Source organism: Rhineura floridana, chromosome 2 (genome assembly GCF_030035675.1).
Source record: "Rhineura floridana isolate rRhiFlo1 chromosome 2, rRhiFlo1.hap2, whole genome shotgun sequence".
Lineage (NCBI taxonomy): Eukaryota > Metazoa > Chordata > Lepidosauria > Squamata > Rhineuridae > Rhineura > Rhineura floridana.
The window spans coordinates 104,709,092-104,727,310 of record NC_084481.1 but is presented as its reverse complement, the minus strand read 5'-3'; the positions used below and the strand labels follow the sequence as shown (position 1 = coordinate 104,727,310).

The window sequence follows — 18,219 nt, the reverse complement described above, 5'->3', positions numbered from 1 at the left end:
CTGAGTGATTTTATCTGCAAAGTGCCGTGCAAATTCTTGGCAGCGGTCTTTTGAATGGTCTATATTATCCCTACGGGGGCCAAGATGTAAAAGACCTCTGACCACTTGAAACAGCTCCGCTGGACGGCTCCCCGCAGACACAACAGTGGCAGAAAAGAATGCTTTCTTTGCTGCCGGTACTGCCACAGAGTAGGCCTTCAAATAGGCTCTAGCCCGTGTTCAATCAGACTCGCTCTGAGTCTTCCGCCAATGTCACTCTAGTCTCCGTCTCATTCGTTTCATCACCGCCAGCTCCTGGGTAAACCAGGGGGCTAGGCTGACTCCACTTCGTGAGAGGGGACGCTCAGGAGCAATCGTGTCCACCGCCCTGGCCATTTCCCCATTCCAGAGGTCAACCAGAGCTTCGACAGAATTGCCTGCCGAGGTGACAGGAAAATCCCCAAGAGCCATCAGGAAACCATCCGGATCCATCAACCTCCTGGGGTGGACCATCCTAATCGGTCCCCCACCCCTGCAGAGGTTCTGAGTCCCAGTGAGTCTAAACCCAACCAGGTAGTGGTCTGTCCATGACAACGGAACTACAGAGCATTGAGAAAGTGGATAGAGAAAAGTTCTTCTCCCTCTCTCATAATACTAGAACTCATGGACATTCAAAGAAGCTGAATGTTGGAAGATTCAGGACAGACAAAAGGAAGTACTTCTTTACTCAGCGCATAGTTAAACTATGGAATTTGCTCCCACAAGATGCAGTAATGGCCACCAGCTTGGATGGCTTTAAAAGAAGATTAGACAAATTCATGGAGGACAGGGCTATCAATGGCTACTAGCCGTGATGGCTGTGCTGTGCCACCCTAGTCAGAGGCAGCATACTTCTGAAAACCAGTTGCCGGAAGCCTCAGGAAGGGAGAGTGTTCTTGCACTCGGGTCCTGCTTGCGGGCTTCCCCCAGGCACCTGGTTGGCCACTGTGAGAACAGGATGCTGGACTAGATGGGCCACTGGCCTGATCCAGCAGGCTCTTCATATGTTCTTATGTTCCTCCATACCAAGATCACCATAATCCCCCTCCACACAGAAAACAAGGTCCAGGGTGTGGCCAGCAACATGAGTGGGGCCAGATATTACTTGGGACAGACCCACGGCTGTCATGGAGGCCATAAAGTCCTGAGCCACTCCAGACAGGGCAGCCTCGGCATGGATGTTGAAGTCCCCTAGCACCACAAGAGAGATTAACCCCTCCAGCTTCATCCAACCAGGTCTCTGTAATACAAGCCAGGTTGGCATGCTCATCCAGGATCAAGTCTTGAATGGCCGTTGTTTTACCATTCACTGACCTGGCATTCACAAGCAGCAATTTCAACCCAGGGGGACTGTCACCAAGGCTATCCAGGCTATTTGCAAGGGGAGACAGTTTGGGGGCAACCAGCACCCTGTTGCATTCCCATCTCCCCTGATAACATAACTGCCTCCCCATTCCGTATCTCCCTCTGCCTTCTACAACACTAATGGCAGTCTCTATTAGTGGGTGGAGCAGCCTTCTTCCAGAGCACTTCCTACTGATATCAGCCTGAGACTGCCCTCACAACGCTTGGTCCCTTTCCAACCAGCTCAGGCTATTGCCCCATCAGAGTCATCCCTTTAGTGGAATGGTCAAAATAAACCTCCTTCTCTACTAGAACAGGGGTTCCCAAACTGTGGTCCGTGAACCACCAGTGGCCCCTGAGCTTCAGTCAGGTGGTCCGCAGCATGTCTGTGGATTTGTAGCTGAAGATAAGAGGTGGCACATCTATCACATTGAATACTCATATTGATAATTGTATCTTTATTGCTTCTTTTATTTCTTATATTGCATTTTGTTGTGTTGCTATTGGAATTCTATGGAATTACAATTGCTAAAACAGACAGAAAAATAACTCAGTGGTCTGCCAAAACGCTCAGCAATTTTCAGATGGCCTGTGGGGGAAAAGGGAATCAGTGTCCTGGAATATCATTCTCTTCAGTTGTTTAAACAAGCTGCAGTGATGATCTTCTCAGACAGGCCTTTCTATAATACAGAGAAAGCAAGGTTCAAAATGCACTAGATGAGCAACTCCTCCCCCCTCCAAAAGGAAGTTCACTTGTTGGGCCTCCAGAAGTTTCCAATCAATCGGGCACATTCCTCAGAAGCTTCCATTTGGGATTCTCCAAATCCATACTTGTTGGTTTCAAATTCCTGGACTCCCTAGAAGGTTCCAACTCCTAGGGCACCTGTGGTATGTTAATGAGTTCAGTTTTGGGCCAGATCTGTATCATGATGAAGGTGATCACACCAGAAGCTATAGAGTGGAATGGAAGAAAACATTAGTCAAGAGACTGGCTCATGATGGAAATAGGTCTGGAGGGCAGAAATGTTTTTATATCTGGAGTGTGTGAGAAGCAGAAATGCAGGCAAGACCTTAGTTGATTTAAGACAATGCACTAGTGTGAAGAAGGTACAAGATTTGTTACTGCATGTGGTTAGCAGCGCTGGGTGTCCACTGTTAATCTCCCTGTACCCTGATACAGCTTGGAATCATATTAACCCCTAAAACAATGGAAAACTATTTATGTAGGTGTTGGTCATTTACCAATACAGAACCAAATTTTGAGTGAGAGAAAATGACCAATCAGAATTCAAAACATTTGGGGTGTCTTGGAGGATCAAAAAAAGACTGTGCTCAGTGCTAGACCTCACATCTTTTACTTTAATTCTTGTTTTTGCTTGACTCCAAATTCTTCTAATAGAGTTTTGCTTTTTCTTGGGCCTTTGGAGTCCAGTTTGCCTTTTTGCTGTCTCTTTTAGAGTAGAAGAGATTTTGTGCTTTGAATCTCCTTCAGTTTTGAAGCTGCTTGTGGCCCTTTTTCTTTAATCTAATCCTTTGGGGCTGGAGCCCATAAACAAGATTAAATATATTTTCCTTTTTTATTCTTGCTTGTTCCCAAGTGAGGTTTATATTTCACAATTTTATTTTTCCAAACTTTCCCTCTTCATCCTTGTGTCCTACACTCATATCTGAGTTCTCTCTAATAAGTCGTGAAAATGTCCTAGAAAAAGAAGTAGGAGAGTGATTTGATAGAAGCATCACTGAGGAGCATACTACCACCAGATCATTCCATAATGATGATTTCTTGCCATTCTTAACAAAATAAAAGAATACCAAAAAGTTACTCCATCTTTCTGTGAGATAGTCAAATCTGAATGGTCTAACCTCAGAACAAAAGAGTGGCCAAGCTAGCCCAGAGGTTTTACACTCTTACTTCTTAGGCAGTGGAAGGACTCAAAGGTTCTGATAGTTGATGCACCATCAGTAGCATGTTTGTCAGGAGCCTTGCTACCTAAGGATGATGGCATTTCTCTTGGGGAGCACAGCAAGAAAAAGACAGACCTCACATAAAGCTTCTGCTCTAGTTTTCATAATGCAGCATTCAGTGAAATCTTCCATTAGTGGAAAGACTTCAATTAGCACAAGGAAATTCCCCCTCTCTCCTCACCCTGCACCATCCCCAAAACTGCTCCAGAGGTTTTGAGGAACCCCCAAAGATTAGGGGGTGTGCAGAAAGAGGAGAAGGAGAGAACATTCCTTTGCGCAAAGAAAAATCTTGTGCTGATGGAATATTCAGCTTAGCGCTCCTTTGAATATAACCCACAGTCGTATATAATGCTGTGGTCTTTGCTAGACCCAGCTTCCTCTGGCATTCTCCAGACATTCTTCAAAACAGAGATTTGGATGATAAAGCTTAAAAAAGCAGCAGGCAGCCATTCTGACGCTATATTTCCTCCAGTGGGTAAAGGTTAAAGTGCTTCCATCTTGCCTGGGAGGCCTCAGCGACAGATGCCTGGGTCCTCAACATCATCAGGCCTGGCCTGCTCATAGAGTTTCAGTCCAGAGTAGCTGACAAATTTAGCCCTTCCCAGTCTGAAAATTAAAAGAAAAACAAAAAATAATAACATATACCATTCAGCACATTCAAGGCAGGGCCATGGTACACCCCTCCCCCCGAGGAGAAATTCTCAGTGGTCTACACTATATTATTTGTGCTCCCCCAAAAAGGAGACTGCAGGTTCATTCTGGTCATGAACCAATAATATTAATAATAATAATAGTTTTTTTCTAAAGTTGAACTCAAAGGGACTTAACAAACTTCAAAAACAAATGTAAAAACAAAAATAAAACCAACTAAAATATACCAATAATATATAAATATGTGAAACATATATTAGGATGGAATCTTTGAACACCATTAAAGAAGCCTTCCATCTGGTCAACAATTTGGCCTCATTAGAACTAACAGAGGCTTGCTTCCAAATCCCCATTGCCTCACCGCACACTCCTCCTCTCGCCTAAAAAAAGGAACGTTACCACTATGCTGTCATGTTATTTGCCCTGGCATCAGCTCCCAGAGTTTCCACAAAGGTCATGATAGCCATGATGGCACACTTGTTGCCTTTAAGGCATCCATATATGCTCTTACCTCAACAATCTGCTTTTTAGTCACTATCCAGAGCCAAAGCTCAGTACTTGCAAGTCACCCTAGCTTCTCTCAGATATCACAAGTCTCTAGTAAACCTTCAAAAAAAAGCTAGTCACAGCCAGGAGGCTCCAATACCCGGGGGGGGGGAGAATTTAGTACTGCACACAGAGCAAGGGTTTATTTTCCTCTCACAGGAAGGTACCCAGAACCTTAAAAATAAAGCAGATTGTCAGGTCTTGGGTCCATGTCTTGGGCCTCATGATCCCATGCCTAGGGATTCTTCCCTGGGCACAATTCCACTCCAGACCATGCAATGGTACCTTCTACCATACCAGTTTGACACAGCCCCAAAAAGATCCCTACAGATTCTCCTCACTTCACGTCTCTTAATTCTTCAGATGGTGGCTAACACCATCAACATTGCCAGTAGCAACCCCATCCACAATCCTGTCTGCCTTGCTACAAATGCCAGTCTGACTGGATGAGGTGCAGTGACAATGGTCCTGCAAGGGGTGTAGTCTCCCTAGGAATCCAGACACAGTATCAACTGGCTGGAACTCAGGATGATCAGTCTAGTTCTACTTTCTTTCCAGCCTCTCCACCAAACACCACAGGCTACTGAGGATGGACAATGCAGCAGCCAAAGCCCACCTGAGCAGATGAGGGAGGACACCAGGTCGAACCTTCTTTAACTATGTCAAATCACTTTTACTCTAGGCAAATTGCAATCTTGGCACAGCACATATGTGGAATACTCCGTAGCGCTGCTAACTTCTCACCAATCTGTAGGTCTGGGAGAGTGGTTCATATCTCAAGAGGGATTTGAAGCTCTTCAGGAACACAGGCTTTTCTCTTGTCAATCTGTTTGCATCTCTACAAAAGGTGACGCCCCCCATGCTTTTTCATGAGGTACCTTTCTAGCCAAGTGGAGAAAGCGTAGATACTCTCCACTTGAGCAGGTCAAGGGGCCTCCTGTATACTTCCCCTTTGTTCTGCTCCTGTCCAGCTTCCTGAAGAAAATGAGGTCATTTTGTCATTGTGACAGATTTGTTCTGTTTAGAGTAGAAGTCTTAAGTGTGGCTTCTAAGTAGCAGGCTGTGAGCCTGGCAGTTAAGCTATACCTTTGCTCTCCCTGAAACAGATGCCATATTAAAGGGGAGAAGATTACCCCCCTTTGTATTAGCACACAGAAGATTTAAGGAGCAGGAGCGAGTCTTCAGATAGGATAAGTTGAGTTAACACATTTCCTTTACTTATAAAACTGTTTAAACATTACAGGAAAAATAAAAGCTTAGTCATTAAAATAAAAATAAAACAGGTTAAGTTATTACATATCTTAAAACATCTAAAGTCCTGATATATAGCATAGATGATAACACATTAATGCAACCCATTTGATGCACAGCTGAGGTACCTTGCTTAATTACTTGGATGTTACAAGGCTACCTTGATGCAAAAGCATAAGGAGCCTCTCCTATGGAAAAGACTAAGTTCAATAAATTTCAGCTACAGAATAACATTAAATCCATTAGATATAGGGGCATATTTGGTATGCATCTGGACATAGTGAAAACTATAAGTTTGGGGGGGTTTGTCTTTTATAAAACCAGAATGGCTAATTGAAGCCGATTAGCAATTTATGATACAGGTAGTTTATGGCTCTGTTATTGGTGTGATTTTATTGCTTGTAATTGATGGTAATCACTACAAGATGAGTTTAAAGTTTATGGTTTTATGACTGAAGACACTCTGAGTATGGCACGAAAGCCTTAGAATGTAGATCTAGTCTCTGTCCTTGTCATAATGATGAGGTCATCGCAAATAGACAAAGGGATAATAATAATTACTACTGCTGCTGCTACTACTACTACTAGTAGTAGTACTTCAACAACATTTATGTCCCGCCCTTCCTCCCAGTAGGAGCCCAGGGTTCTATTACCTGTGTGTTAGATTGAATTGGGCTGTATTTGGTTGAGGGAAATTATTAGTATAAATATTAGCTCCTGAGCTGGACCCATTGAGTCTGAACTTAGTCCAGGCAGGTATATTTGTGACATCAAGGTTCTCCTGCTCTTCTGTCACTGGCTGAGGAGGCTGTGGTTCTCTGAAATCCTACAATTAGTATCGTCATGCCTGTGGTGCCTGCCTCAGATTCCAAACTTGCTATCCTAGGGACCCCAGCTGGTGCATCTAAGCCCCTGGTGACTAAACAGCTGGCCTTTCTCTACTTATTTATTTATTAAATTTATATCCCATCCTTCTTCCTAGAAGGAGCCCAGGGCGGCAAACAAAACACTAAAAACACTCTAAAAGTTCTTAAAAACAAAAATTGGGCACATTTATAAATGGGCAAATGATTTACACCAGGAGTTGACCTTGGGAGAATGGAGATGGATTAGGATTAAAATAGATTTAAGAGAGAACTTCTATAAGATGTAGTATCAATGGTATCTGACTCCATATTTGTTTGTTTACTTATTAAATGTATATCCCACCCTTCTTCCTAGAAGGAGCCCAGGGCAGCAAAAACAAAACACTAAAAGCACTTGAAAACACCTTAAAAACAAAAGACTTCAAAACATATTCAAACAAAAGATCTTTAAAAAATCTTTAAAAAACAACTTTAAAAACATCTTAAAAAGCAATTCTAGCACAGACGCAAATGAGGATAAGGTCTCTACTTAAAAAGGTTTTTTGAAAGCGGTAGATCTTCAATAGCCTCTGAAAAGATAACAGAGATGGCACTTAAGGGGAGAGAATTTCAAAGTGTTCGTGCCACTACACTAAAGGTCCAATTCCTATGTTGTGTGGAATGGACCTCCTGATAAGATGGTATCTGCAGGAGGCCCTCACCTGCAGAGTGTAGTGATCAACTGGGTATGTAAGAGGTAAGATGATCTTTCAGGTATCCTGCTCCCAAGCTGCATAAGGCTTTGTATACTAAAAACTTTAGTATACTTTGTATACTAGAACCTTGAACTTGGTCCAGTAGCCAGTGCAATTCTTTCAGCAGCAGGGTAGCATGTTGGCTATATTCTGCCCCAGTGAGCAGTTGCGCCGTCACATTTTGTACCAGCTGCAGCTTCTGGACCAACCTCAAGGGCAGCCCCACATAGAACACATTATAGTAATCCAGCCTGGAGGTTACCAGTGCATGGACAACAGCGGTCAGACTATCCTGGTCCAGAAAAGGGTGTACTTGTCTTACCAGCCAATGCTGGTAAAAGTTACTCCTAGTCACTGAGGTCACCTGGCCTCTAGCGACAAAGATGGATCCAGGAGCACCCCCAGACTATGAGCCTGCTCTTTCAGAGGAAGTATGACTCCATCCAGAGCAGGCAATTGACCAATTATCTGAACTCGTGAACCACCAACCTACAGTCCCTCCGTCTTGCTAGGATTCAGACTCAGTTTATTGGCCCTCATCTAGCCCACCACTGAGTCCAGACACCAGTCTAGGGCTTGCACAGCCTCTCCCTATTCAGATGTTACAGAGAAATAGAGCTGGGTGTTATCAGCGTAATGCTGACAATTTGCCCCAAATCTCCTGATAACCACTCCCAAGAGCTTCATATACATGTTAAATAGCATTGGGGAGACGATGGTACCCTGTGGCACCCCACAGCACAACTGTTAGGAGGCCGAAAGACAGTCACCCAATGCTATTCTGTGAAAACAACCCTGGAAGTAGGATTGGAACCACTGTAAAACAGTGCCCCCATTACCCATATTACTAAGTTGGCTCAAAAGGATACCATGGTCAATGGTATCAAAAGGTGCTGAGAGATCAAGCACACACTCCCCCTGTCCTTCTCATGATAAATATCATCTATTAGGGTGCCCAAGGCCGATTCAGTCCCATAAGCAGGCCTGAACCCAGACTGGAATAGGTCAAGATAATGTTTCATCCAAGAGTACTTGTAATTGCTGCGCCACAATCCTCTTGATCACCTTCTCTAAAAAGGGAGGTATTTCGAACCAAGTGCTAGTTGTCAGAAACCAATGGGTTCAGGATGGGCTTTTTCAGGAATGGTCAGATTACTGCCTCTTTCAGGGCAGCTGGGACCACTCTATCCTGCAGAGATGCTTTGACCACAGCTTGGATCCACTTGGTCATATCCCCTTGGCAAGCATTAATAAACCAAGAAGGACAAGGGTCAAGAGGACACCTTGCTGGTCGCATCGTCACAAGCACTTAGGCTATCCAGCCAAAGTGATTCATATTATGCTATCCTCTAGAGAGCCTTTCATTGTTAGAATTTATGAGACAACCTGGAAGGCGTTCTTCAGAAGATGTAGCTACAAAGGCCTAGTCCACAAATCTGTAGGCATCACAGATGCAGAGATTTCTCCATGATGGCCTAGATCTGGGCTTCAAGGCCAACACCCTTTTCTGACAGGCCTTAGCTCTCTCTTTTCTGTACTGTCAAAGAAAGCATTGAAGTCCTTAGGAAGCCGCTCCTGCTTACAGTAGTTCCTGAGAGTTGCTGCCCTCCTTTGCCCTCTGGTGGTTCTTAGCTTTCAGTCATGGTGCCTCCGATAGGTTCTTAAGGCCTTCCATTCGTTTCTGTTCAAGCCACTGAATGAGGTGCCACTTAGATTGCTTACTGCAAAGGTTGCCTTCCTGGCAGCCATAACTGCAGCTTGCAGAGTCTCAGAACCCTTACTGAAAAGTCACTTGTGTATGTTTCACAACAACAGTGTCGTCATTCATTCCAAATGTGAACTCAGTCTTTCACTGTGTACAGGAGCTGGTCCTTCCATCCTTTTGCCCCAAACTGTTTCACCCTTTGGAGAGGACTTAATATAAATTGGATACTTGCAACACCCTCTAAATAGGTCAGTAGTAGAAAATCTTCAGGCAATCTGACTCCGTTTCATTTCTCCCTAGGTTCCTTGGGAGGGAAAGGCTGTAGCACTATGATTCTCAGCTGGCTTAATGCCATTACAGCTATGATCTGTGGCTTCCAATGACTCCCCAAGAGCAGTGGTTACCTCTGCTGCATCTTTCACCAATGCATCCCTCCCTAGAAATCTAGAGAGAAAAAATCTGCAGAGTTGCTGTGACGTCCTTCCCTGGTTCTCCCTGTAAGGTTCCCACCTGCTTGTGGCTACTGCCTTTCACTAGGCACCACCAGGGACACCACCAGTCAGGACCGTCCTTTATATGGTTTCTCACTCTGCTGTAGCACAGATCTCACTAGATCCCACTGCTAGGCAGCACCACCAGTCACTTCCTGTAACCAATACTCCCAGAGACTTTGCCTAAGTCTCTCTATAGCTTGTTACTTTGTGACTGTGTGCCTATGCTGTTCCCAACCCCCTTGTATCTTTATATATAAAGCATACAACTCTGGGTTGCTCTGGATACTTGACTTGTTACAATATCTCCCTTCACCGCTGCCACCATTAGATACAGTTTCTGTTCAGCCTTAGTAAATACCTTGCCCTCCCTTCTGGTCTGTATATTCCCCCAGCCAAGGATCAGGCCTTTGGTAAACCAAATAAGTATTTATTTACTAATAACAGGAAATAACAAGATTACGTTAGGAATGTTTCACAAGCGTATGGTTTCATATATGGTCACTCTTTATGTTTCTGTTCATATATATACTCTTTAAATATCAGCCAAATACAATCCAAACTTCCCTCAGAACTCTGCCAACCAACCCTCACCAAATGACCTCACTCCAACCAACTCAACAACTTCTGCCCCCTAACCAACTCAACCCCCTCTCATCACTCACAAACCTCCATTTATACCTTCAGCCAGCCAGCCACTCAGCCAATCATCATCCAGCATACTTCAACTTCTCACCCATGTACTCCCCCTTTCTCTCTCAGTCAATTACCATACATCACATAATAGACCCACACTTACCATATTTACAGATGCTTAACCTACAGGAACATCACAGTTGCCTTCATCTTTTTCGCTAAACATATGATAGACTCTTTGCCTCCATAGAGGCAACTTTTGGCAGATTAGTGTTACAGCATGTGCTGCCCACTGTATAATCATGCTCATTGGCCTCTCTCTGTTTCCACACTAGGCATATCCTGTTTCTATTGGAAGACTCAACACAGGGAGAGGAGCATTGTGTACTTACTGTAAATGTCCTTTCCAGTTTGGGATAAATAAGGCATCTGAACCACACAGTGGTGTTGTTTTTAAAAAGACAATTGGCCTATCTGTATCTTCTCAAGCTGTTGTCATCAACTGATATCTGTAGATGATGGGGGTGTGGGAACTCTTCTGTTCTAGACTCCGTTGTTACTACTATGATTCTAATTCACTTCCTAGAACACTGTCTGGTTTTGCCAAGGGATAGAACTGAGGCAGACACAAGAGTACCAGATACAGCATTATACTTAGTAATATGTTCTCTGCTTTTCTGAGCAATAGGAGGACTTAATCCATTCTTATTGGATGCCTCATTCACCCTCAAACTAGAAAGGACATTCACAACAAGTGCCCAGTGGTCCCATTTCACATGAGCAGTTGTGCCAATAGCTTGACAATAATTATGTGGTAGGATTAAATTATAGAATTGGAGCATGCATAGACATTCAAATTATAGAATTGGAGCATCCAAAGGCATTTAAAATAGCTGAGTTAGGTGGCTACTGCACTTTGGATTGTGTGATCATCATGAAGCTGGTTACATGTTACAATTTGTTCTGTGTTCTTATCTAAAATTTTGCTTGCTAGTGTCCTTGAGTATGTTAACTTTGTGAACCTGGAGAGATGTTCAAAATTTCCTGCCAGATTCTCTTGACCATTTGAACATTTGGAAAACATTTCATATGTAGGAATGAATTGCAACAATGATACACAAGGAAAATTAAAGTCGGAACTTCCAGTTTGTGAAAGATAATTATGTGATTTCCTAAGAGGCATGCATTTATAAATTAATATTTGTGGCCAAAACACAGAGGTGCATGACTAAAAATGTAAGACATACCTTGGGAAAAGACATGGCCATTGTACACCCAAATTTAAATTGAAGGAATAATATCTTAATCCACTTTATAGGTGAGGGTAGTCAATCACTATCTGATCATTTTTTCTGTGTATGAACAAATTGGTGCTTGTTTTGAGGCATTGATTGGGTTTCTGTTGCAAAAAACTGAGGAAGCCTTTCTTTTATAGCTTTTCCTTAAGTGCCATGTAATAGAACGAATACTTGAAGCTTGGGAGATGAATGAGAAGAAACAGTGAGTAGTCAAAACCTTTCTTTGTCAGCTGCAGTTAAGAATGCTGTATATTATTTGGGAAGTAAAATGGGCCTTGATTTAATTTAGGAAAAATTAAAATAAAATACTAACTGTAATTAACAGATGTTCATAAAGCGCACTATTCTTGCCTAGAAGGAGGTATGCTGACATCAGGGGGTTTTGAGTAAGAGGAAGTGAGAGACGTTAGTTTTCTTTATTTCTACTCCTGCAGTGTTAACTGCTGCTGTTTGCAATTTGCACAAGCATTATACATTGGCCTAATTTCACTAATTTCACTTCAGTATAGGAATATGACCAGTGGGTATGAAGGCTCATGAGGTTACCACCTTGCTGAAGCTAAGCAAGTCTGGGTCTGGTCAGTGCCTGAATGGAAGACTGCCTGGGAACCACATGTGTGCCGCCTTGAGTTCCTTTTTGAAAGAAAGGTGTTATATAAATCTAAGAAAATAAATAACTGAAAAGAGCAAATTTATATTTGAGCTAAGTCTGAAGGGGCATATATAGTTTTAATACAGATCACTGTGCAGAATAGGCATAAATGTGAGCTTAAATAATAGTGGCTAATTCCTCAAAAATGTGCTGTCTTATACAGTAGCATAGTCTATAAAAGATGTCACCCCTCCTTTTAATTAACATTTGTCTGATTTGATACTCTACACAGTTGTTTAAATCAAATTGAGGTGCAGAATTTGAAATACATAGATGCCTAAGAATTGATTAGTCATTTACTCTCTTTGTTGCCTAAACTACCATCTGTTTTACTTAGGATGCAATCCAACTTGCATTTACGCCAAGCTGAGGGGAGTTCAATGTGGCTGATCTCCAGCTGAGCCGGCTGGAACCCAGCCAGCTCAGCTGAGGCTGGCGCAAGTGGAGCTGGTACAAGGCCCAAAAAAGGGTGCATGTGAGGGGACTTAGGCCACCTCCAACTCGTGTTCAGAGCGCTCCTGCAGATCCCAAGCCAGGAAAAATGTACACCAAGAGGAAGGTCTGTTTAAGTAAATAACAACAATAGAAGTCAATAGAGAAGGCTTACTCCCCAGTAGGGGCATTTGGGAGAGCAGGCTTTTACTTTGTGGTCCCCTGAGTTGTATTGCTCTGCCCGATAGTCCTACAGATCTATAGACAGAACAGTCTGTAACTAATCAGATTCAACAACTGCCTGTTTAAATAATTAACAGCGTTGAACTCTTGCAGGGCTGAAGGAGGAAGACGATACGGTTACATGGGTCACTTAACAAGAATAGCCAACTGTCTTGTGCACAGTACTGATAAAGGGCCAAACTGCACATTAGTGCAGCAGCTTATTAAAGGTAAGTATTGTTCTTTTAAAGAATAAATAATACTGTTACTTGATCGTATTACTGATTCTTACGTGTGGAGAATTTTAATGCATATCTCCTCCCATGCTAAGTTTTTACCTTCAGGTTTCCTCTGAACTTTATCTGCCAGCTCACTGGTTCCTGCCTCTCTTATATCATAAAAATTACTTGCTGCACTATTGAGTCAAGACCTGATATCTGTATCTAAGCAAAGACTAGAATTCTCCAGCTAAAATTCTATGGATTGATTCTACAGATTAGTTGTTTTTGGACTTTATCTCTGCTGTTTTTGTAATTTTGTATGTAACTTCTGTTAAAGGTTATGGCTGTGTATATTCAAAAAATGAATATTTGGCCTTCTAGGTAGATTGGTTTTATGTCAAAGCAATTTTAACTATAGTTTAAGACTATAGTTTAAGACAGATTTGAGAGCCAGTGTGGTATAGTGGTTAAGGTGCTGGACTACGACCTGGGAGACCAGGGTTTGAGTCCCCACACAGCCATGAAGCTCACTAGGTGACCTTGGGCCAGTCACTGCCTCTCAGCCTCAGAGGAATGCAATGGTAAACCACCTCTGAATACCGTTTACCATGAAAACCCATAGGGTCGCCATAAGTTGGAATCGACTTGAAGGGAGGCCATTTCCATTTCAAGACAGATTTAAATCAAGTTTCCCACTTTGAAATGGACAAAGAGTGATTCAGAAAGCAGAAGTCTGCCCCCCATTGAGGGCTTATCCCCCCCCATTGAGGGCTACATTCCCTCTGGCTAACTTGTCAGGGGGCCATGTACCAGTTGTGGGCAGAGCTGAAGCCAGTAGTTGATTGGTTCATAGTCAGAAGTGTGTAAGGCCTTCTCTTTATTTTGGACATCCTCTTTTTATTCACTCTTCCTCCCTACCCAGCTGACCACTGGGGAAGAACAGATTGCTCTTGCCAGAGGCCTGAAATCATTGCTTTTGGAATTAGGCTGAGGGCCACAGGTTACCCAGCTCTGCTTTAGAAAGTTCTCCAGGGTATAAGTAGCAGTGTAGGCCAGGATGAAGTGGGAGTGGCTATATACTATAGCCAGTGTGGATTTTTCACATTCCTCAATGTTAACTTGAAAATACCCCCTTGCCATTTTGCTGCTTCCCATCAGCTCATTTCAAAACAAAACCTTACAAAACCTATAGTTCTGAACACAGAAACGCTTGCTGAGAGTTGTTAGGAGACTCCTATTCTTCTGACACAGCCCCAGTGGCCAGAGTGGTTTAACAGTCAGCCCCTCTTCTGGGGATTGTAGCTCTGTGAGGGGAACAGGGCATCTCCTAGCAACTCTCAGCACCCTTCACTAACTACACTTCCCAGGATTCTTTGGGAGAAGCCATGACTGTCTAAAGAGAAATAAAGATCTGGTGTGGATGCGGCTAGGGACAGCTTTGGTTTAAATCTGGGTGGGAGGCTACATGTGCCTGCTGTAGAATACAAAGGTGGGGAAAATGCTGAAAAACAATGATAGTGTTCACAATGTTTTCCTTTTGGAAAGGAAAGGGGCTTTCCCTCTGCTCAGTGCCTGCCTGCCCACCCACCCGGTCTCCTCCCCTCCCTCTACCCTTTCTTCCCTTCTCTCCCTCTTCCCCCTCCCCTTCCCCCTTCTCTCCTCCTCTCCCTCCTCTCCCTCCCCTTCTCTCCTCCTCCCCCTCTCTGCCCCTCCCCAGGTCAGTTTCACCTATCCTAAGCATGATTGTATAGGAGTAAATCCCGTTGAACTCAAAAAGCATGCAAATGATCAGTCTTGCCTTTCCCCTCCTTCCCCTCCCCTCTTCTCTCCCTCCCCTTGCCCCTTCCTTCCCCCTTCCTTCACCCCTCCCACTACCTCCCCTTCCAATCCCCTCCCCCTTCCCCTCCCTCCCTCTTCTCCTCTCTCCTCCCTCCTTCTCCCCCTCCCGTGTTCAGTTTAATCTATCCAAGTTCACATTGAACTCAGTAAGAATCCAGTTGATCAGACTTGCCTTTCACCTCCCCCTCTTCTCCTTCCATCTCTCTCCTTCCCCTCTCCCCTCCTCCTCTGTTCTTCCTCCCCACCCTTCTTCCTCCTTCCTCCTTCTCTGCCCACTCCAGCCCCCCCTCCCCCCCTCGTCTCCTCTTCCCCCATGGTCAGTTTTACCTAGGCTAAGCATGATTGCAGAGGAGTAAACCTCACTGAAGTCAGCATACAAATGATCAGTCCATTCTCAGGATCCCATTTCTTTCGGATTAAAAAGCAAATTCATTAATAGGCAAAAAACCCTCATGGTTTAAGAATGTACCTATAGCCAACAGATGTTTCTATCAAACTTTAAAAAACAGGGAAATTGGGCTGCTATAGTGAATGCACCAGGGGAGCAGGAGACCTGACCTCCTCTCTGAGATATTGTACTGCCCGACAAATTTGTCAAAATGCAAACACAATTTGGGTTGGTCTTTCACAGTGCAATCTACTTCCTGTGTAGCTTGGAAGAATTTGGTAACGTGCCTCTGAGCTTATGTTGAGTGGTGGCAGCACCTGCAATCACCCCAATTAATAGAAACAAGACATGTGCTGTGCTGATCTTGTTTTAGCAGGGAGGAAGCAACAATATTAAGACGGATGATATAGTTCAGATAGTCACTTTACATATGTTTGATTTAAGTTGCAATTTTAGTGAAGCATTTTCTTTTGCTTCTGTTTCTGTGAATATTTGAAATACAGCAAGATTTTGCATAATTTTGCACTTTGCATAAAAATTCCAAAAACAATTGTGGAGTAATGGCACTGACTATTCTGCAGAACAGTCTTCAGTGGACATCAGGAGCGTCTCAGTTTGCGCAAGATAAAACAGCGGAAGGTGAAATATATTCTAGCAAATGTCTAGGTGTGCTCTGTGTTTTTAATTGACTGTGCCCACCCTTCCTTAAGTGGGGTGGTTTAAGCATAGCAGGCTGAACACATTTATCTTGGGCAGGCCAAGTTTCTTTTTTTCAACAGTTGGATTCATTGCTTAAGTAGCAACATATTGTGATCAGTATGATTTTACATCAACCTACAGTTTCAGATTCAACTGTTAATGCACTCAAAATAGAAATAGAACATAACCTCCAGTTTGAAATACAAAAGGCTGTCTTCACCATCATATGACATTGGCCAATAAAAAGGCTTTGAAATTAATAAAAATAAATTTGACACAGATTTCTAGGATGAATAATGAGAGAAATATAATTTTCTAGGTTAGGTGCTCTTGTGTTACAGCAGTAACACTAAGAAAGAAGCAAAGCAAGAACAGCACCAGCAAACATACAAAAAATGTAATTCTCCATCTTTGGAGATGTAGTCCTGATTGCAGGTGTTGCCACCACTCACCATATGCTCAGAAGCACATGTTACCAAATTCTTCTAAGCTACGCTGGAAGTGGACTGGACTGTGAAAGACCACTCCAAATTGTGATTGCATTTTGACAAATTTGTGGGGCAGTACAACATCTCAGAGAGGAGGTCAGATCTCTTCCCCTGGTGCATTCACTATAGCTGCCCAATTTCCCTGCTTTTTAAAGTTTGATAGAAATATCTGTGGTAATGAATTATTACTTTTATTATATTTTTATTCTGCTACTCCTTCAAGACGCTCAGGGCAGCATATGTAATCTTCCTCTCTGTTTTATCCTGAGAAGAACCTTGTGAGGTAGGTTAGGCTAAGTTGCTGGCTCTGTGTTATTTAATTTACTTTATGGTAGTGAGGATTTGAAGATAGGTCTTCCTAGTTCACTAGGCAGCTGCCTTTCCTGTTGATGACTGCTTGTGTTCCTGTTTGGAAATGCGTGCCATTATAGCAGGTAGTCAGTGGCAGACATCTTGCTGTTCTGTTGGATTTGCCCCTGACTGCTGCATTATTAGCAGGGAAGCTGCCCTCTCTCCTGCCCTTGCTAACAAATAACACTATAATGTATTTGAAAAGGTAAGCTGCCATCTACCTAATGTAATCCTTGGAATATTTGACAATATTTGTCTGGCTATTTGACTGATGTACCAACCTAAGTTTTGTTACATCTGAATCATTTGGTGTTCATCTCGACAGATGAATTATTCAGTAGTTGAAAAGCATCATAATTATACATTGAGCTTTATCTTTACAGAGATCTTCACATCATCTGCATTCCAGGCCTTGCAGATATTTAGGGAAGAGTGAGTGAAAACCTAATCTTAGCTCCAGGAAGAATCCCAGATAGGTTCAACTTTTAAAGTATCACGTATCTTCCTTCTGCATACAGGGAGGAGCAAGGCAGAATTTCTGACATGTGGGTTCTACCTTGGGGGCATGAGTATATATATATATATTATAAGGATAAGTGCTAAAATAGAGTACAAAAGAATGTGCCTTAAGTGACAACATTCAGCAGTTTTAGTATTAAACCTCTTTCTGCTTGACTTTTTAGAGCTTCCAGATGAAATCAGGGAGCGATGGGAGACTTTCTGCACAAGCTCTTTAGGAGAAACAAACAAAAGAAACACAGTGGATCTAGTAGGTTTCATAAGATGAAGTTTCTGCTTTTTTAAAGGGAATCTTTTTTCTGACATGCCAGGGATGCAGGACACAACACCTTTTGTAGCTCACTTGTATCTAACAGATTGTGGTTACTATCCTGGCTTTCGTTTGAAAGTGTGTGGTGCTCTAGTTTTCTAAGGAGACTTGCTTTGTATTATCTTATGGGAAACTCCCTTGCCAAAAAAAGAGCCCCACTTTGGGATTTTAAAAAACCTAGAGTATATTTGAATTAAGAGTCTAATCAAATTGGTCTTGTTTTACTTTCAACTATGTACATAGCATACAGTCCAACTCTGCTGGAAGGCAGTTCCTGTCTGTCCTGTCTTGTCTGTCTGTCTCTCATACACACACAATCTCCACCCCTTCATGGAATGCTAGATCATGGCTTACCACTACAAGAATGATCTGCAGTGAGTCTCAGCCTTACGCACACGCACTCTGGTGTGGCTGTGAGGAGATCAGAAGTTTCTTCTGCTGCTTTTAGATGCACCACTGTTAAGTATTAAGTGCAGGCCTTAAATTGTGACTTACTTTAATGATGGTTAGTGAAAACAAGCCGTCTCCAAAAACTATTGAGTAAGGTTGGCTTGTTTCTGCTAACCATATTTAAGAGTAAACATAGTTAGTTG

The 18,219-nt window shown here is 42.9% G+C and overlaps 1 protein-coding gene across 8 annotated transcripts in view; it reads left to right on the top strand.

Annotated features, from left to right (window-relative positions):
* PPP6R3 (protein phosphatase 6 regulatory subunit 3) overlaps window positions 1-18,219 on the top strand; it is a 158,084-nt gene that overhangs the window by 74,332 nt on the left and 65,533 nt on the right. For all 8 annotated transcript variants that reach the window (XM_061609953.1, XM_061609948.1, XM_061609951.1 and 5 more), the window contains 3 exons: window positions 11,643-11,707; window positions 12,926-13,041; window positions 17,481-17,566. In XM_061609953.1, coding sequence (XP_061465937.1) covers window positions 11,643-11,707; window positions 12,926-13,041; window positions 17,481-17,566 — 267 coding nt within the window. The remainder of the gene's footprint in view (window positions 1-11,642; window positions 11,708-12,925; window positions 13,042-17,480; window positions 17,567-18,219) is intronic.